This window comes from Pseudopodoces humilis, chromosome 1, assembly GCF_049639895.1.
Source record: "Pseudopodoces humilis isolate 2021_Gansu_Grassland_sample_001 chromosome 1, ASM4963989v1, whole genome shotgun sequence".
Taxonomy (NCBI): Eukaryota; Metazoa; Chordata; class Aves; order Passeriformes; family Paridae; genus Pseudopodoces; species Pseudopodoces humilis.
This window is the reverse complement of record NC_142200.1, coordinates 6,963,794-6,985,565: the sequence shown is the minus strand read 5'-3', so window position 1 is coordinate 6,985,565 and position 21,772 is coordinate 6,963,794. Positions and strand designations below refer to the sequence as shown.

General features: G+C 36.2%; 1 protein-coding gene across 4 annotated transcripts in view; it reads right to left on the bottom strand.

Moving 5' to 3' along the window:
* Window positions 1-21,772, bottom strand: part of ZFAT (zinc finger and AT-hook domain containing) — a 122,504-nt gene that overhangs the window by 56,435 nt on the left and 44,297 nt on the right. For all 4 annotated transcript variants that reach the window (XM_014257860.2, XM_005516892.3, XM_014257858.2 and 1 more), the window contains exons 11-15: window positions 18,791-18,879; window positions 16,324-16,462; window positions 10,366-10,484; window positions 8,832-8,958; window positions 6,629-6,759 (exon numbers count right to left, since the gene is read on the bottom strand). In XM_014257860.2, the coding sequence (XP_014113335.2) occupies window positions 6,629-6,759; window positions 8,832-8,958; window positions 10,366-10,484; window positions 16,324-16,462; window positions 18,791-18,879 (605 nt within the window). The remainder of the gene's footprint in view (window positions 1-6,628; window positions 6,760-8,831; window positions 8,959-10,365; window positions 10,485-16,323; window positions 16,463-18,790; window positions 18,880-21,772) is intronic.

The following is a 21,772-nucleotide window of genomic DNA, read 5'->3' as shown; positions in this document are numbered from 1 at the left end:
GAAAGAGTTGCTTTGCATAAAATAAAAACAGCAAGGAGACAAATCTTCATGCTGTTGATGCAGATTTTTAAATAGTTTCAGCAATTGGCTGGTTGAATATATCTCGACAGAGGGACTGTGGCTGGACATGGCACTCATCTGGCAAAATGCTGGATCACCCCACCTCCTTTTGAGGCAGAATGGCAACACTGAGCTCTAACAGGACAGTGATCTTGACTGAGATTTTATCTGTACATTGCAGAGATGAAGAGAACTCCTCAAAGGCTGAGGAAATAGGACCTCAGCCCCATCTGTCCCATTTAAAACTTTCCATCTCTGTTACTGTCACAGGAAGCATCAGATTGCTGTGTTCTAAAGCAACTACAAAACTGACAATCAGCACATATGTAACTTCATATACTGGCAAATTTTCTAGATTACCACCAGCACCCATTATCACGCCAGGACCAATCCAAGGCAGACTGAAATACAAGGTGTGCTGCTGAAGTACAATGTTCAGTAGCCTCTGATGTGACAGCCGTGCTAATAATAGGTATTTTCTTTTGAAGATGTGCTATGCTATAAAATTATTTTCTGTGATCTGCTTTGAGCTGATGTATAATCTTTGCTCTGCCTTCCTACTGCTGTCACTTTGAAGAAAGTGACTTACCATGGTAGGTTTTTACTGGAGCCTGAAGAGATCACAGAATAAAAGGATGAAATGAACTAAAATAAAGGGTGAAACGCATGGAAATCCAATATTTTGTTTACCTTCTGATAAAGATCTGTTTAGTTACTGTAATAGCTGATAGACTTATTCTCCAGAACCCATTATGTAGAGGTTAAAAATAGGTTACTGTCCTTTTCAGGAATAGATTTAACCTTTCACTTCAGTCTACAGAATCAGTAAAAACGTCAGTCCTGTCTTATCTTTCTGAGTGGAAGGAAAAGAAAGAGAATTCAGCAGCCAACTACTGCTCTTCATTGTTAATATTGATGTAGTGCTTTGGATCAGGACCTGGACTATATCAGCTGTGCTACATGAGAAGAGTAGTTCAGCCCCAAAGGCCTTATAATTTCAGTATAATTTCAGCATAACACAAGAAAAAGTAAGCAGACATAGAAAAAGGGAGGTGAGAGAGTAAAACATAAGTGAGACAGTGGTAGTTCAGCATGACAGGCATTAGTGTCAACATATAACAGCCTATTCACAGATAATTGCTGCCATCATATTTTTGACAAGTAATTGAGAGAAGACAATGAGGTACAAATTGCTCCTCATTAAAAATCCACACAACTAAGCACAATATGGAAGAAGGCATTAGAAACTTGTTTGGAAAAAGTAATAAGCCACTAAATCTTCATGGACTGGGCAAAGGTAGGAGACAAAATCTTTAGAGCTAATGAGCAATGGGACCCTAAGTTGGAAAGAAGTAAAAAACCCAGGAAAGGAAAACAGTATTTTGATGTGGCAAAAAAAGGAACATCAAATAAACAGGATAAGAGAGGGCAATGGCAAGAAGAGGAGAGAAAGTAATCTTTGAGTTTTTTTCTGAAAGAATACAAAAGGGATAAAACATAAACTGTGAATGTCAGAAAAAAGATTATCAGAGTTAACTGTACCATAAAATAATGATGGCTTGGGCAACCATTGTAGATAAAAGGTTGAAATGAGAAACCATATAGGAGTCATTATTCAGAACTAATTGGCACCATTTAGGTATTCACCTAAATAGGCAAGGCCCAAGAATGTTCCTGAGGAGGAAACCAGCTCTCTGGATTGAAAAATAGGAAAGACATCCCACAGAGTTGTGAAATAAAGGGGACTTCTGATGAATAACTGCAGAAAGGCTGATGTAATCATGTTAGTGATTAATGACTATTGATTAATACAAACTTCTCAGCCATCCTCAGGGTGAACTAAAAGTGATGGTTCTAGAGTACACAAACCCAGTGCAGTATCACAGGCCTAAAAATAGCAAGTTACTAGCAAATTTTTTCATCACTACTTAAATGAAAAAAAAAACCACTGAAAACAGAAAACATGCAACCAAATTTAACTGGTTATTATAGTGCATACCAATGTAAACCTTTGGTTTGCAATCCAAAATTATACAGCTCAGTAGTAGTAATTTCATGCAAAAATAAAAACTCGTATTTGAATAGACAAACCTACATGCTCTCTACTTTTTATGTCAAAGAGATCTGATATAAGAAAAAATAAATTAATTAAATCAGATAGTATCTTGCTGCCATGAAATATTCCTGCTAACAAACACTGGAAACGGAAGAGCAACAACTCGAAGAGAAGCTAGAGCTGATGGACACAGACCAAGAAGAGGAACACTTCTGAAGTTCTGGTCAATGCAGTGAGGGATTCAGGAACTAAGCTTTCAAGGATGTTCTTCATATATTGTGAAACCAAGAATATGCACTTTGAATATTGTTTCCGTGGAGAGTTATTTACAGCACTACACACTGAAAGAATCTCGTCTGCAAAAAATGACATATCAGGGGTGCTCATTTCTGAGGGTAATGTTTCCTCACAAGAAACTCAGTATTTAAATCAAACAAATGTTTAACTTGGAAGAAACTTTTAATGGAACAATTAATATCTTTGTTTGATGTACCTTAACTGAAAGAAATAACCAGACATCAAGGCAGTTTGTTGTGTAACTATCTCTGTTCTAGTTAATGCACAGATTTTATGTGAAAAACAAGTCTTTGAACACAGGCCTGCAGAGACTGGAAATCAAGGGTGTGTGTGATACTGGCCTGACTGCTTATGTTTGGCATGTGAGCCAGGAAAATAGTCCACCCCTATAAATAAGAGATTGAACAGCCTCTTCCAGCAAAATAAACAAAAAACCAAACTCATCTCCACCCTAAGGCACAAGCACATCTGTAACAGGACACAGAGAGTTGAATGGGCAGAAAGGGAAGTTTTACCCTTCCAGTCCCTTCCCATGTGCTGTTCCAACAAAACTCCTTTTTCCCCAGTCTCTTGCCTATATTTACCATCCACTATGAACAGTATTTCCTGGCTTTTCTAAGCATTTATTAGCCTCCTTCCTAGTTGTTCTTCCAACTTAGCACTCTTTCCTCTTTCCTTTTCCTCACCTTGCTACTTTTTTCATCTTTAAGCAGAGCAGAATAATTCAAATGTAATGCCATGAAGAAGTATCTTCATTAGCTCTTTTACAAGGAGATCCAGAGTGGATCCCTTGTAACTGAACAAGGATGGACTTCTCCTGCCATGCTGTGATCCAAGCTTGAAAGGAGATAAAATTTTGCCAGTCTCAGATCATATTGGTAAAATTTCACATTACTAACTTTTTTTCCTCAGGCATTTGGTGAGAAATATATATTACAGTCCTTAGCAGTTGTGTATTTTCAGAGCTCACACAACTGGACTTATCACAAATTAGAAAAAAATTAACTATGATAACAGATTAGTATACTGACTCACAGGCAAGATTAAGATAAAATCATTTCAGGCTCCAGACACAACCTTGGAAAGGTCTCATACACGTGGCATAAACAGAGCCAACAATGATTCATATTTACCAAGCACAATTCAAGCTAAGCAGGGCTAACTTTGCATTTTTGGGGTTTAAAATCGTAAGCTGAATCCCATTTCTGGCTGGAATTGGTTACTGCTATTTCGTCAAAGCCTTTTCTTTAATACAATCATTCATATAAAACAGAAATATGAAGCTTCCCAAGTCAGAACTTAAACTTTGTTCTCAACCTGCAATTCAGGAGCTGTGAAGAGACAATCTGGTCTTGATTTCACCTCCATTATATTGGGTACTTATAATTTAGCATACTTGCAGTAAGACTACAAGAAGAACAATAATTCAGTAGAAGAAGCCCTCAAACATGGTATCCTTTATATCCTGTGACCTAGTAGAAAACAACTTTAAAATTACACCAGTTAGACCAAATTAATACACCAGGTATCTTCCAAGATGCTGAAATGGACTTAGGGATAAATACAGAGTTTGTTTCTGGAGGTAAAATTCTTGCATTAACCTGAAGCTCTACAAGCACAGCACACTGAAGGTATGTGAGCACACAGGTTAGGGAAGTGCTGAAGCCTGAGCATAGCAGCACTACCACTAGCTACAGCTGGATTTATACAAGATTTTAAGGATGAAGTGTAAATGAGACTTCTATAAGTGAAAAGTAAGGATGAGGACAGATGTGGGAGAAAGAAATGTGCAGGGAGGAAAGAGGAGACAGAAATAAGAACACTACAGTGTAACATTTACAGCAAAAATATCCTTTTAAAACATTCTAATAATTTAGAATTAGAATAAATTTCTTGGTGCAAACATAGAAATATGAAGGAAACTTGCAAGGGCTAGCTGAAAATGAAATATCAAAGTAAGAACTGATATAAGAAATGGATAATGTATGTCCTTAGAGCAAAAGGACAAAACAAACAGCATAAAAATCAGGACAACTACAATAAATGTTGTTAAGGAAAAACGAAAATGGACCCCAGCTGCTAAGCAAGGACTCGGTGAGGCCATTAAAGAACAGGAGTGGAAATTCAGTGACAGATGATGTTGATATACTGCTGATGCTCTGAATAAATTCTTTGTCTCACAATCCACAAGAGAAGCTGAAGGTCACAGAAGAAAGTGTGGAATACATTTTCCAGCAGGAAAGTGAAATATGAACATATCTAAAGGTCACTCCAAGGTTAACAATTAGGAACCTATGATAATTAAAACCCAACCAAGTCATAGGTACAAATGAGGGATATCCCACAGAAAGTAACTCAGTATTGAAGGAAAAACCCAACAGTCTCTAATAGGTGAGGATTAAAGTCAAGTTAATAATATTTAAAGACTTCTTTCCTTCAAATTAAAATTGTGTGTGTCAGCAACTCTTGATCAATTTTCTGGTGGGAAGACAAGAGCTGGAAAGTAACTACAGCTGTGTAACAGACCAGACTATGATAAAAAAACAATTTCTATAGAAAAACAAAAAGAAAATAAAAGGAGAAAAATGAAAAGAAATTTTAAAAATATAAAAGATTCTAAAGGGAGGGGGAAAGGAGTAATCAAAAGAAAAGCAGCAAAGAGATTCTGTGCTCTGAGAATTGAATATTTCATTTGATATAGGAGTGGTGCTTGTAAGAGTTTGATATCAGACCAGTGAGAGTCACAGATGTATACAAAAAGAGAAGTGATTAATGCCTAGCAGTCTGCAAACTCAAAAGGCTAGAAATATGTATTGAAAAGTGAAGAAGAAAATTAATTTGGAATATAAATATTTATTTAGAAAAAGTTACCAGTAAATTCAGAAGGCCCAAGAAAGAAGTTAATAAACATTATGATGACTCAGATATTGATCAGAGTTAACACTGGTATATTTAAAGTTTAAAACTCAGATTTCAAAACATTCTCTAGGCAGCTCCATTTCAGCAGACACTTTCTCCTATACCTTTAGTACAAAAGCCTCAAAAGACGAATTTCTTTAGGGAAGAGCTAATTTCAGCAATATTGACAAACACCAATTGCTAATACTGCATTCAACCCCTAAACAAGTCATCTTTATAGCACAGCATGCACATTGGTTGTGGCTATACTACAAAAGTTGTTTTCAAACTTGCACATAATTGGACCACACCATCTCTTCTCTTTAATGACTGAATTTAGTTTTCAGATTTGGGTACGTTAGTCTACAAGAAAAAGCCCTAAACTCTTGCATAGATTCTAGTCAAAATACCTGTTAAGTATTGCAAAGGAACATCTGAAAATGGTTTGACTTCAAATTCTGTCTTGTCTTTGTGACATTTGGGCAGCAAGCTTCGGAATTATCCAAGTACTTCACAGACCATGAACTTCACACTTCTACAGAGCTCTCATGAAGTCAATGTTCAAATCACTACAAAAAGTGCTGAACTCCAAAGTTAGTTTTAGCACTCAGAGTAATCAGTTCTAGTTCATTTAAATAAAAGGAGTTACTTAAACTCTTTGGGAAGTTAAAACTTCTCATGTACTTTCCTTCCCTCACCTGTCAACCACTGAGTGCAGAGACCCCAGTGAATCAGTGGGGAAAGGGATAAGCAAAGAGCTGTGCTGAAAGAGAAGGAACAAGCAGAGTTTAAAGAACACTGAGGACAGAATGAAAAATGGCAGCACCAAAGTTAGCAGACACCTGTGAGGAGGAAATACTGAGCAAAAGTCTTGATGTTTGAACCCAATAAGCACCTCAAATTGAAAATTATTTCCTTTTGCCTGCTGCACCAAGGACCACCTGAATTTTTTAAATTACAATGGCACTACGTGTCTGCACAAAATGCAAGTATGTTATTTTATACAGCCTGAAAACACTGCTAGAAAAAAAGCTGTATTTTCACACACATACATGTGTATTTATTCATTCATATTTTATATACATACAAAACTACATGCATTTTCAGATGTATAAAGACATACATGTATATATGTATAAACATGTACATGTGTGGGCATGTAAACACATACACACAACACCCAGTGAAAACTTAGGAAAAATTCTCTATGTGTCTTGAATGATCAATCAAAATTTGTCCCTTGCAAAGCAACAGCCATTTCACAATAAACCCATGAAAATTAAAAGTGGCTGGTTTAGAGAAGAAAAGAGCTCTTACCTGCTTCACCACTGTCACTGTGCCAGGTGCCATGGTAACGACAGAAGCCACTGCAGTGGCATCGTGGGATTCTGAACCCAGCTCAATGATCTGCTGCAGGATGTTTACAGCTGTTGGATCCAGTCTTTCACCTTATCAGAAAGACAGCAGCCGTAAGATCATCACAGCAGAACAGTTCTGAGGATAATCCAAACAGCCCTGACTCGCAGCGCTGTTGGTACAGTTCAAAAAGCTCAATAATGTGACACTTTAATAACAGATCTATGGCAAGGAAGTATTCACAAAACAAATTTGCCCAGGGAATGTATGAATCAGCAAGTGAAACCACACTGATAACTTCTATGCCTGTTTGAAACAGATCTAAAATTGAATTCATTGAATAAAGAAACAACAGCCACAAGTCATAGCAGGAGCTGCAAATTAGGAAGTTCCAAGACTTTACAAATCCAAATGTGTATTTACCAGACTTCATCTTACACAGAACCTACATGTCTACCTATAACCTATATACCTATAACCTATATACCTATAACCTGTATACCTATAACAGCCATTTGGTATTTTAGAAACCTGTGTTTACCATCTGTCTGGCCCTCTGAAATACCCCTCAACCTAAATGAAGTAGTTTTATCACTAACCTGCTGGAGAGGAAAGTTACTTGCTTGGGAAACACATACTGATCATTTTATAAATACTGGATCAGAATAGGTCTATCCTTTTTAAAAAAATTCTCTGATGTGTGTAGCCATGCCAATGGAAAGGGATGTTTACAGAAAAACCCACACAAAAATTTATAGTTGGAACTCTCACTTCTCACAGGGTGTGAAAGACCTTAATGCAGAAAAATGGTTTTTGTTATGTATGAATACAAATTCCCACCAATGGCCTACCATTCCTACGTGTCCATTGTCAGCTGAGGGAGATGTCAGACAGGGAAAGAAACTGTCATGTAAAGCTGCTTATATTTGCTTTAATCACTGTCAGAGATAGAAAACAGATAGCAAGTAGAATAAATCTAATTTCCTACCTTAAACTCTTTCAAACTGATACTGTGATAGCAGTCTAGGTGAGATAATTTAATTTCAAATAGAAAGTAGCTATATTTTGTTATTTATGTAAGAAACAAGTGTATCTGAGTACAGAAAAAGGCGTGCTTGCTTTGGGTTTTTTTTCTCTATTAAACTGCCATTAGACAAGACACTACTGTTTTCATACTAAGAGGGAATATGCTGAAAGAGTATCTGAAGTTGGATGCTCTAAAAAGATTACTCAAAAAACTGTAATCTCATGCTTAAAGACTGCTATATATAGTACAATCCATGACAATATTTATTTTAATTTAGATATACAGAAGTTTAAGAAAAGTTCTCAAATTTTCTCTTATTCAGAATTTCCACTCATTAAAATAATATACAGATACTGGTAGCAATGTAATTTAATTGCAACATGCTTGGAAAAATCCGTAAGTCTTTGACACATATCAGTATTGTGAACTATAAGGACCACAATGGTGAACAATTGTAAAATGCTGTCTTCTGATAACCAGGGCATTTATTTATATGTATTAAAAAAATAAAACCAACATAGGAACATCTGCTCTAGTCTCTGGTGTTTTAACTCTCTCAGAAATCTGGGCTTTTTTTTTCTTTTTTTCCTGGTTTTTGTTATTTCCCACTTAGCAGACATTATCTAATGCTACTCTTTTCCTCCTCAACCTGATACCAAATAGCTCACTTAGTTTTGTGTACTATAAAAATTGAGATTGTTAGTGCTGTCTTAGGAACGTGGTAAATGAGCTGTTCCACCATGTCACTCCTGCAGCCTTGCTGACTAAAGCTAGAGAGGGAGAAAAATAATAGCTAGAGAATTGTCATTAGATCCACACCATCTACTCTGCCAAGAAAGCTAATTTCACAGTATATTTAATAATACAGGCAGGAAATTCCACGCAGCTAATAATAAAGTGCAAAACAGGAAGTGATAAGTATTAATGACTTCAGGATATAGAAATTCATAACAAATTATAATTTCTCATTTATACTTAAAGAAAATATAGCCCCCAGAAATAAGTTCTGGATGATTTATTTTGTAATTTTTAATAGGAGATCACAGGAGGTCATATATTGCTCAGTACACTCAAAAGAATTAGATATTTTGGAAAAGAAGGTGTACTTGTGTTCCAGCCTAGAAAAAGGTAACTTACTGCTCTCAGAAGTGTATCTGAGGTTCTGTAATGCAGCCACAGCAGCTTGAGTGCCTTGAACATCTTCTCCAGCCTCTGTGATATGGAGATACTGAGTGGATGCCTCTTCAGAAACTTCGGCAGTTAACTTGGAAACAAAACCCAGCCAAGGCATGAATAATCTCATTTCAGTGATTTAACAACAATAAGGAATGAGTTTGGACAACAAATATTGTAACAAGAGCTATAGTGGGCGAAACAGAATTCAAGAAGTGTATTACATGGGAGACAGGATAATCATCCCACCGTGTTCTTCTAGATTCTACTTCAAAAGTTGTTTTAAGGGTGCTAAGTTATCCTGACCTAATTTTTGTTGCTTATCTTAGTTATCTTAGAACTAACAATGGACTTGTACTGTACTGCAGTTTAGCAAAGACCTTTTGAGAAAATACATTTATAATAATAAAACACCTCAGAAGCTTGAAAAAAAATGGCATTTTGTTTCAGAAAAGTTATCCTTTCTGTAAACTGTTGTTTGTTTTTGCTTTTTTTTCAAGACAAGCTGTCAATATTGATTTCTGCTTTGATGGGACTCTTCCTTTACTGATGGCTCAGCAATAGAGACATTCTTGCATCCCAGATGTTCCCTTATTTTCTGAGCTTTGGGCAGCTACAGGTAAAGTGTACAGAGAAACATTTGGAATATGGATATGAGACTTTGAAGGGCTACATTTTAAAATACTTTTCCTGTCTTCTTTGAATAGCTGTCCAAATAGAACCTAGCCCAGTGTTTTTCAAGGACTTATCCTTCTGTGTGTGGATACTTAAGACCTGCAGGTCAGCTCTTCCAGACCAGGCATTAGATTTGTCATGGGGGCCAGAACGAAATTTAGCAGAAGAGGCCTAAAACTGTGGGGGTCAATCAGCTGAAGTTCACTCCTGGCTTTTTCCTCCCACTGGACTTCAAAATCAGCCTGCTTGGGCAGTGGAAGACACTGCTGCCCAACCATAATTTTTTAATAAAAGTGTCTGAATCTATAGTTTTCCCATTGATTCTGCATCTCCAGAATTGAAGCTGAAAACACAGGACATATCATAGGAGACTTACTCTGCATATGCATAACATTGTAATTTTTTCAGCTGATCAATTAAAAAAATCAGTTCTCTATATTCTATCCTTCTCTGGACCAAGACAGAAGCTTTTTTTTCTGCAACTTTGCTCATCTTACAGTTAACACCAGTGAATATTCAGCATATAACAAAATGCACTAAGTTTTTCAATGTCACATTTCTTTGCTAAAGCTTTCACTCTTTATGCTGTAAATAGAGGACTAGAAGCCTAAAATGCAAAAATAAGCATTTTGCTAACCCTACCATATATTAAAATTTAACAGACACAGCAAACCATCCATTCAAACAAAGATAAGATCCCATGACCTTCTGATCTTATATGAAGTCAGAACCACATATTTTTACACTTCTTGTTTTTATCCTTACTTTTCTTCCCAGAATTTAAAAAAATCCTAGGGTCAAAGCAATTGTTATTTTGCTTTACCTCCCATTTGGTCTCCCCATCATTCTCCACTAACTTCATTCCATGCTTGTTTTTAAGATGTCTGTTGAACTCCCATTTTGTACCATACACAAAGCTGCAAACAGGACACTTAATGCCACCTACAAGGAAACACAAATAAATTCTTTGACTTATTTTCATATAAATTCTTTTTCAATGTAGTAACAACCTGTTTAATTTGACCCCACCACAGTCAAGCAATGTAACTGCAAAATGTTTTCCTTTAGCTATTTGTCCAACATGAAATATGTTAATATTTACCATACACATCAGGGGCATACTTTACTGATATTATTAAAATGTATCTTCTCTAAGACACCTATTCTAGTTTTCTCAAATTTCAAAACAAACATTGTTATTGTTTTTTCTACATTTGCAAAGTAAACTAGGAAGAGTTAACAATGTAATACTCACTTCACCCAAATATCTTTGCTCTTGAGTTTTATGTTAACATGCAAACTGTAAATAAAGTTTTCTGTCTACGAAACTATGCACAGCATGAAGTTAGCACAATGTTTAATGTTTGAGTGTGCAACATTACAGGTAAAAAACTAAGCATGATGACATCATGAGAATCCATTTTTTATACAAGATTAAAGAGCTTTTTACTTCTTCTGCTTATGAAAGTCGTTTGGTCCAATGTCAGATCTTATTTGCTTGCAATTATGCAAATAAGTATTTCTCCTTTTTCCCCTCTATTGGCTAAAGAGAACAAGAATAACCTGCATGTGATAAATTGTTGCATTAGGTGACCAGAACTCACTGTAACAAATCTAATGGCTGGGGAAGTGCCTAATGCCACTGCAGGAACTGCGCTACCACAGGTCTGACTCCACATCATTGTGGCAAAAGATGATTCTCACCCTCATGTTCAAAGGTATCAAACAGATTCACAGAACCTCCTTATAAGCCAAGGTTGCACAGTCCTTTATCAACAAAGTGATTAGTAAAAACATCCCATTTAACATTAAAGGAAAGCTATAATGTGGTAACCAGGTGAAAAGAAACAATTTTTTTTAATTTTTTTTTTTTTTTTATAAAACAGAATGTAACTACACTTAGTCTCTAGGGTATTTTACTGACACTTATTGTTACTATACTAGTAACAATTTTACTTTTGCTAGGTCTTTACTAAACTTCACTGTTAGAGCAGATGCCCAATATTCCATCTCTAAGCAAAACTGAAGCAGTTTTACTAAGGGAAACAAAAAATTCAGATTAGAATAGATTAGATAATATCAGTTACAGAAAATGAAATTACACATCAATTTCACACCAATCTGTAGTATTAGAAAGAACACATTGCTGTGAAACAGGGAACACTTTTCTGCATTACTTTGATATCAAAACTATTTTAACACACCAGGTAAATTAAATCTGTAACTTTTGTCATTATGACTTTATAACAGGTAATAGAAGCCTAGAATTCAACTGGTAATATATAACTACATATCAATGACTTGATATGGAAGCTCAGAAAAAATAATTTCTAGATAATTCTTTACAATAATGGGTAACACACAGGGAAAGTCAATGAATTACATACCTTTACTACTTTTATAACAAAACTGATGTTTGTAACAAAACACTGCAGGCAGATCTTACATAGCTTCACAACTTTCTTCTACTGACATGTGCTTTTTTTTATTAATTGGCCTAAAATCTCCACAAGACAAATCTCATTTTTGTACAAGGAAAGCACATGGTGACACCTATGAAACAGAACACTGAGGCCACAACTGGATCCTCATGTATGGCCTGCACAAGTAGCTGCAAAAACACAAATGAAAATCTGTCTCTCAGACACGTAAACAAAATGTTTATGGATGAAAGGGAGTATCAATGAGGAGAAAAGAAACAAATTTGGGAAAAATTGTATGCGACTTGCCCAGCATAAAGCAAATTAAACTAAAAAATAAGCCATCAAATGAGCACATAGATGGGCATTGCAGAAAAACTAGTGGGTAATGCATAATATTCTTGCCTCCTTTGCAGAATATATCAAATTCTTATGCTATTTATTTTCCTTTATTAGTTTAAAATACTAAAATAAATGTCATATTGTAGACTTCTACTTAAACAAAGAAACACACACACACACCCTGAAAAATCCCAAGCATTTCTCTCCTCCTGGGTGATTTCAATTTCTACCACAACCCCAGAAATTAAATACTGCTGTCTATCCTTGGCAAAGCAGTTGCTCCAATGAACACAGTCCCTCTTCTATGAATCATTCATTTATTTATAAGCTCATTCTAGGAATCTTGAGTACAGTCCAGCAGTCTACATTCATATAAATATTTCCAATTAAGTTTATTTGCAGTGTCTGCAATGAAGTCAAAAACCAGCTGAGAGTAGAGGAGATGAGCAAGTGTGAGGCAATTCACTCCGGGCTCAGCGGGTAACTTAGAACAAGCAGAATACAATTCAAATAGATATAGACAGCTTTTATTAGATATTAATCTTTGTTATTTTCCCCTTTCAATTTCTTTTCAAGCCTTTTTGCTTGCTGGTACTCTCTCCTTTTCCTTTTCATCTATATTCCCTTCATTTCAAAGGATTTGTTTAATATCAGGCCTGAAAGGTCTTCTTCCTTTATATGAATACATGAATAATTTTCCAAAATTGCTTTTCAGATCTATGAACAGAGTAAATTGAAACTAAATAGACACTAGTCAGACAGCAAGGTGCAACTTCTGACCCAAACAGCTCAGAAACACAAAATCATCCAAAGATTTGGGTTGGAAGGGACCTTAAAGATCATCTTGTTCCAACCCCCCTGCCAATTGCCAGGGACCCCTTCCACTAGCCCAGGTTGCTCAGGGCCCCATCCAACCTGGCCTTGAACACTTAGAGGGATGGGCATCCACAATTTATCTGGGTAACTTGTTCTACTACCTCACAGTAAAGAATTTCTTCCTAACATCTATTACCTTGTATGACACCCATACATGACCAATGTGACTTGTCATCCTGCATAATGTGTCTGTTGTAATCTGTTTGTGCTGTGCGAACCAAATACAGAAGACTGATATTGATTCTGATTTCCAAATCAGGAGAACTTTTATTAACTTCAATAGGATTCATGTTTATCACTTCCAAATGCAAATGTCTTCCACAAGGAACAATTCTTCTCCCAGTGAGATACCAAAACACTGAGAAAAACTGATTTTTCTATAGCATGATACAGAATCTCTGCTCTTATTTGGAGCCCAGGTGCAAGAGCCATCTGATGCATCACAGAACATGAAATTGAGTTGGCAAAGGAAGCTGCATGTGGGAAAATTACACCTATTAATACAGCTTTCTTCATTATAGAGCCCTGAGAAGAGAAACTGACTTCATAGCTCCTACATGGATTTGATGCCTGTGTAGCAATTTGTGCCTGATATGGAAAACAGGCACAGCACTACTGTCAGCACAGGAAATATAAATGCTGTGTAAGGAGAGGAAGAGAAAGAAGGATGCAAAGTCAGAAATGAGAAGAACACAATAAGCTGTTTTATTTGTAAGGGACCTACAAGGACCACCTAGTCCAACTGCCTGACCAATTCAGGGATGACCAAAAGTTAAAGGTGTTGTTAAGAGCATTGCCCAAATGCCCCTTAAACACTGACAGCCTTCAGACATTGATAACCTCTCAAGGAAGCTTGTTTCACTGTTTGACCACTCTCTCAGTAAAGAAATGCTTACAAATGCCCAATCTAAGCCTCCCAGCCACAGTTCTGAACCATTCCAACATGTTCTATCACTGGATCCCAAAGAGTAGAGCTCAGCCCCTCTCCCCTTCCCCGCTCAGGAAGCTGTTATAGAGCAATGAAGTCGCCCCTCAGCCTCCTCCTCTCCAGACCAGACAAGCCCAGAGCCCCCAGGTGCTCCTCACAGGACATGACTTCCAGCCTTGTCACCATCTTTGTTTCCCTCTGGATACAGCTGTGAACCTTCACATCCTCACCTGGTGGGTCCCAGCCCTGCACTCAGGGCTCCAACGCTGAGCACAGCAGGATAATCCTCTCTTTTCCTGCCTGGACATGCTGTGTTTAATGCACTCCGGGATGGGATTTGCCCTCTGGGCTGCCAGGGCTCATGTCCCCCTCCTTAGACTAGTGCCAGGCTTTACTACATCCCAGGGGAAGAAGCTGACATTTGAACTTGTTAAATTTCAACCTGTTCGATGTTCCAATGTGGTGGAAAAAGGATATCCACCACAGAAAAAAAGTTAGACACTTTTCCATCTCATGTCACTACAATGTCTCCATTTTAAGGTTACTCTTGCATCTAAACAACTTCACAGTTCTTTAATTTCAGTGAAAAAGAATTATTTTCAGAAGTGCATTTATCTTGCTCCCAAAGGGGAAGGAAAGCCTAATCAGCATAAGATTAATTTTCTTTGTTCCAAACGTTGCAAGTATGATCCCTAAATTATACTAGGAGAATTCATTCTCTCATATCTATTCCTAGGAGTGGCTACAGACAAATAATTCCTTGCAGTGCTCAGATATTTGGAAAGTTAAACGAAGTTCCCCACAGTGAAGAGTTCTTCCTTCATCTGGGTGACTACAAAATAGAGGCTCTGAGTACTGACCAAGCAAATATTACTTCCTTAAAACAACTGCAGCTTCCCCATGGACTTGTACTGTCTGTGAAAATAATCGTAAAATTATACTAGATATTTCTACCCTGTTATAGATATTTACTTTTAAAATTATTTGGGTTTTTTTACAAAAGGGAACAAAGAAATGTTATATAAAACCAACACAGACTCAGATGACTTATACATACTTATTATTACTTAGTTATATATTTTCCCCTTATAGAGCAAGTTTAAAGGGAGAGTCGCAGACTGAGTTATCTTTCTCTGTGTCATGATTTCAGTATTTTAGCATGGATTAATGCCTTCAATAGATAAATGTTATGTTTTAGATTAATGATTTGGAAATAGCATTTAGAAATAATGTAACCTTAGAAGAACTAAATTTAATTCATTATGTAATACAACAGCATTATTTTGGTCTCTATTCCTCCTCAACAAAATCAGAAACTGAAGATTCCAAAAGATGAAACTGTCAGTAGTTTCTCTACAAAAACAGGGAAAACACTTTCTAAAATTGTAAGTAACAAAGAAGGAAATTTAATTTTACCAAGAATTAAAATATTTTCTACACAATTTAATATTTAATCTGGCTTTCTTCTCTTCTTGCTCAATATTCCTCACACCTGGCACCACAACTGAAGGAGCTTTACACCCAAAAATGTGCCTGCCTGTATAATCAGTTGTTTGCTTTGGTTCATCTACCCAGTGTGTAACAGCAAAACTACTTATGGGAGTCAGACAAATCTTAAATTAGACTGTTAAGATTTCTATTATACTACTAATAAATTCTTAGCTTACACAGACAGGGTGTGCTTCCTTTCCCCATGAATAAGATTCTGAACATAAAAATTCCTAACCTGTTTTACCTGTAATCTCTTTTCTCCCCAGATTTTTCTAGTGGGGGGAATAATTTGCTGCCATTTACTCTTCAGTCTCTTTCCTTATGTTTGCTAAACCTTACCTCAAGGAGTTCAACCTTGCAGCAGAATTGTCACAGAAATTCATCAGCAGAATGGTAGAAATTTATCATTCATTTCAACATAGAGTGATATTTGACTTACAAAAAGAGACAAACAAGTGTAAATGATAAATGTATGCAACAACAAATAGCACAGACAAGGTCAAACAAAACTTTGGTTCCCACACCCTTAAAAACCAGGAACAAAGGACACTGAATGAAGGGTAAAAGGTGGCCATTTCAGAATTACTAAAAGAGAATAATGATTTATCATGTAGCACCCAGTAAACCAAGGAACACATACTGTACAGAAGTTTATCTTCATGCCAAGTGTGCTTCAGCAAAAAAAAACAAACCACCCAACAAATCTTGTATGGTGGAGATGTACCTTGTTGGATAAGAGCTTCAGCTGCAGGCTCCCCAGACCCTGCATTGACATACTCTTCATTAGGATGCTTCCTGTTGTAATGCCTCTTCAGGGAACCAGATATATTGCAGGAATAGTGGCAATGTGCACAGCGGAAGGGCTGGGAGCAAAAAGGAAAATGTTGGACTATATTTCCTCACCTCTTCAGGATATAGGTCTTAACTGCAATGTTTTGATCCCAATAAACCATGTTCATTTCTGACTTGGGCATCTTTCAAGGAAACCCTTGAAATTTCAAAATAAATTGAAGTTGTAACTAAACATTACCTAAATTTGGTACTTTTTATTATGTGCAAGAAACTAAGTATTCTCACTATTACAAGATTGTTACCCAGTTTTTGTAATTCAGTAAATTGTGTGTTTTCATAATTGATGATAACAGGTTTGAGTATGTGGAGACTCTCTGCTATGAAATGATTCAGCTGCTGTGAGCTCTGGTCTGAAAAAGGGCAGCAAGACAACTAAAATAACTGAAAGTACAACATGACTGTACAGAGCCAATCTAATTTAACAGGTTTCCTTTCTTTTTCTTTTTTCCTTTCCTTTCCTTTTTCCTTCACCTTTCCCTGACATTTGCATTTCTCTGACCATTTGGTGAGATGATTTGGGCAATTATATTAATTAATTTTTTAAGAACATGTCACTCTTCAACTGACAGAGAGAAATTCCTAAAGAAAAAAAAAATAGGAAAACAAACATTTGAGCCTAAAGCTACCCTTTGATAATAACTTTCTGACTGAGACATATCACAGTTATAAGAAGCTTGACACCACTATTAGGTCCTGTAAAAGCATGCAGACGTTGACCAAAGTCATCAGGGAAAAGTCAAGTATGTCAGAATAGGATGGAAAATGTTTCATGAACAGCAGCCCCACCTAAAGCTCCTCAGCAGAGAGTGGTTGGTACAGAAATGTTCATCTAGGAGCTGAATTTAAAGCAGGGAAATGTCTGCAGTCAGGGTACATTGATTAGAACACTCTCCTAAGCCCATTGCTCATGATCTTCTTTCAGGCTCCAAACAGAAAAAGAAGGAAGAAAAGTGATGTTCAGACTCCCTTAACCTTATGCTTCAGAGGGTACTGTAACATTCAGCTACTCAATATTTCAGAGATGTGTACTCTCTTTCCATTGCTGAATCTGTCATTTTTTAAAGAAAATAATCCAGACAGACTGCTGTGCTCTTGTAGCACTCACTTGTGCAAGTCATGCATGTTACCTCAGGATTGCAAATTCATGGAGCTGGGAAATACGATGGATTAAAGGATCATTAGGTCACATAAGCAGTGACATTTCTCTGAGTCTGAGCATCCAAACAACTGTCCTAGAAGGGGATAAATATTTTCTGAACTCCTTTAAACAAATACTCCCGACTGATCTAATCCAGTGTTCAGTTCTCTTGACGATCTCTTGAATTGTCACAATTCTGTATAGGCAGATTCCAAGGTCACAACCAGCTACATTTCAAGAACTGCACTGTGAGTACTTTTATTACTTTAGCCATCAAAGAAGGAAAATTATGTATTTTCATTTACAGAAAATCTTTTAAGAAATTTAAGTCTGCAGAAAAACCATCTACTTAAGACTGAAAAATTATTTGTTCAAAATGTATCATTTCTTTAGATGACTTATTTTGTCTTCCAAAACTTAAACCATCATTGAAAAGACTGCCTGCCTTGCTGCTTTATGGTACTTTTTAAGAATGTCTGCAGTGTACTCTTTATAGAAGCAAAATGATCTGCTAGATAATGAAAGATGTTACATATGAAAATGTAACATCTTCTCTGGAAAAGGAGCCAGTACAATTCCTATTTACAGAATATAACATTTCACAATGCATTACATTAGGACTAATCACACTGAGAACCAATGTGAAATTTAGAAATAAAAACATACTACCATTTATAAAAATAACCTGTATCTCTAATCTTAGTACTTCAGAGAAACATTAACAATTTTCAAAACTCTTTCCAGTGCATGTTTCAAAACTGGGGTGTTTTAAAATTAATTCTCTTCAATTTTCTTCAAGTATGTGAACTCAGCTATAGTACAAGAGACTGGCAAATTTCAGGGAAAATGAACATGGGCAATGAACAGTGATATAGGGTATTTGCTTTCATACCTCCCTAGGACATTTTAAGGTACATATTGGATTCACTCACTCAAGTACTGACAATCAAACCAAATAAAATTTGTTTCATATTGCAAAATACAGATATTTTTGTCAAGTAAAACTACTAATTACAAATTGGTCATGAACAAAATAACCCTATCTTGAAAGTATGAATATGAAGTCAAAACGTCCAAAATACTAAAAAGTTTATATACTGTTAATTGCCATCAAACAAGAAAATGTGCCAGTTTTAATACAGTTACCTAAAGTTCTGTGTATTTCCTAATAAGTTTAAGCATGCTTTATATGTTTTCTTACCTTGAAAGAGACGTGTTGTTCCATATGACGTAGGAGCTGTGGTTTCTGGGCAGCTGTATAGTCACACACTGTGCATTTAAACTGCTTTCCTGCAATGGGAATAGGAAATGGAATAATTTGTTCTATTTAAGTGCAGAAAACTACTGATTATACTTCCTCATAAAGATAAATTCCAAAATGCTAAGAATGAACAATGAACAACATGAGAAGTCTGGCACTTGCTCTGCAAAGTTTTGGTTAAATAGAGCTAAGAGCAGAATAAGGGAGGAAAAAAGGCTCAAGTCTAATCTTTAAATTTTAAGCATTAAATTCTCTGGATTCTCCTGGGATAGTCACTTGGGAAAGAAGAAAAGGAATTGTTACAATGCACCCTAAATGGAAGAAGGAAATCCATTATTTACAACTGCAGGCACAGCTACTTTGCTATTTTTAAAGCACACTTGGAAATCCTTAAAAAACAATGTTTGATCATGTTCACATGGGTTTAGTTATTTCTGTCCAAAGCACTGAATTGCTATGATTCAAATACATTTTCCCCTCATAGCAGTCTCTCTCACTAATCTATTTTTTCCCTTATGATTTAAATGAACACAATTTCCTTCCTTTTATTCACTGGGTTTCACACTCTTTCTCCTTATTTTGCCTCTAAGATTCTATCAGTCTTGCTACCTCAAGCCAAATTACAAGGTGCATTAAATACAGAAGGACTTAATTCCTGAATTAAATGTGCATGGCTAGCAAATTATATTTGACTGATGTGGAATAAGGATAGGCTAAAAACTACTCCAAAGGAAAAGAACCAAAAGGTAAAGTAGAAGTACAAGAGATAATATTCTGTATTATCACAAAGAGATGGGGTTTCTTTAGATTCCAGATGCTGATGAAAAAGGTAAAAAGCATCTTATACTAAGTGTGAAAGTTTCTATAACACCTGGCTAAGAAGAACCTTCTGGGATCTAAATAAAATAATGAAAATCAGGCTTTCTGGCTTACTTCTAACCACAAACAGTAACGACCCTGGACTACAGAATTGCTTTCTATAATGTCACTCTTGAGAAGTCTGACTTCTGGAAAAGAATAAATCAGACACAAAACTACTTTATATTCCACTACTTGAATTGACATTGCAGGGTTCTGATATTTGAACAAAAATTGCTTGGATTCATAAGTCATGAAGACAAGACTCATAAACAGTGAAACAGCTTTCAAATTCATTTATTTATGAAATAACTGAAGTACACTTAGATGTGTGTTGTTAAGAACTTTGGCAGTGCTGTCACTACAGGAAGGGACACTGGGCAAAGAGAAACTGTCACTCAGGAGGCTGAAAGTCCCCTGACAAACCACATTCCTGGTCACTAAACCACATTCCTGGTCCTCTTCTTTTTTCACAAGTGTTTGAAATGCATGAAAAGTTTGTTGGGGTGGATTTAGTGAGGAAAATGACTTAAGATTCCACAGACAGCGAGATCCTACTTCCACTAGAGCCAGGTAAAACTCACCTTCCAAAGGTACTGGGAATTTCCTGGAGCAGTTTTGGAAGTGTGAAAAGCAAGGCAAAGGAGCCTAAGTCTTGGATTTATTGGTACCAGTCAAAAATGGAGGTTCACCAAAAAGGAACACAGAGTCATGGAATGGTTTGGGTTGAAAGGGACCTTAAAGGTGATCTTGTTCCAACATCCATCACCCCTGTGAAGGGCTGGGACACCTTCCACTAGAAGTTACTGGAGTTATTCCAAAAGACGATGAGTTTGAAGCCAGATAAAGAAGGCTCCTGGTATTAACAATGCCTCTGGAGCCAAGGTTTCAGCCTAGCAGTAACTTATAAAAGAACACAGTTCATCACAAGGACTTAAATGTTTAAAGTTAACTTCAAACTTTTAAACCCAATCGAGACATGGCAAGATGCTGCTCAACTATAGTGCTACTCTTAACAAAACCAAATTTCAAAGCAGCCTCAGATGAATTGCTGTAATGACTTACAGACACACAGACCTGTTCAAGAAACCTAACTAACATGCAGGTGAAAAGAAATTCAACTTTCATTGCTGAATTTCACTATTTGATCATGCCAGATGGTGAAAACAAAACAGAGAGGTTTTGAAATGAAACCCCTCGAAGTGATATTTTTTTTATAGGGCCATAGAAAGAAACCTCATCATGCTTGAAATTTTCTTTTCATTCAAATACAACAACTTGCCTCTTTCTCCTAGCCAGGAATCAGCTGAGGTTTGCATTTGGTAAGTAAAATGTTGATTCTCGCATATTAAGTTTAGATGCATGTGCCAGACCTACTTGTTACTGATCAAGTTATTTCAAAATATTGGAAAGTACTTTCTGAATAATAAGTGACTTACTAACACACAGAATTTCTTCAATAACTTTGGTAATAAAACGATAACTTATAATCTTCCTGTCAGATGTAGCCTAGTGATGTAAAAGGGATCGTCTCTTCCACTTGAACACACAGACATCAGCATTAAAAATATCTCTGACACAGAAACTTCAAATATATTCTAAAAATGTAACAGAGCATTGTGTGCTTTCTTTGAAGATGTAATTTGAAGAAAAAAAAAAAAGTAAATTAAATGGTCAATAAAAAGTGGAATGAGGTTTCACACAATTGCATGAGACAACAAAGATCAAGCCAGTAAGTCATAATGAAGGTCTGTACAACTTATCCTGCTAAATAATTTACTTCAATATAATAATCACAGAATAACAAAGTATTGTTGTGCTCTAAACTTTGATATGAAATGGGATACTTTTCTGGATATGCATCTTGCTTTTTTCACTTATCATCACAGAAATATTAAAATTGCAGAGCAAATGAGATGCTGCATGTGAGACTGTAGAGAGCAAGTGCCCAGGTTTGCCACTGGCTGATGAGACACCAGGATCCTAATAATATTTTCACAGAATAAAACAGTAAGAGACTTAAACACAGAATTACTGGCATTTTCAAATTTCTATTGAGATAAA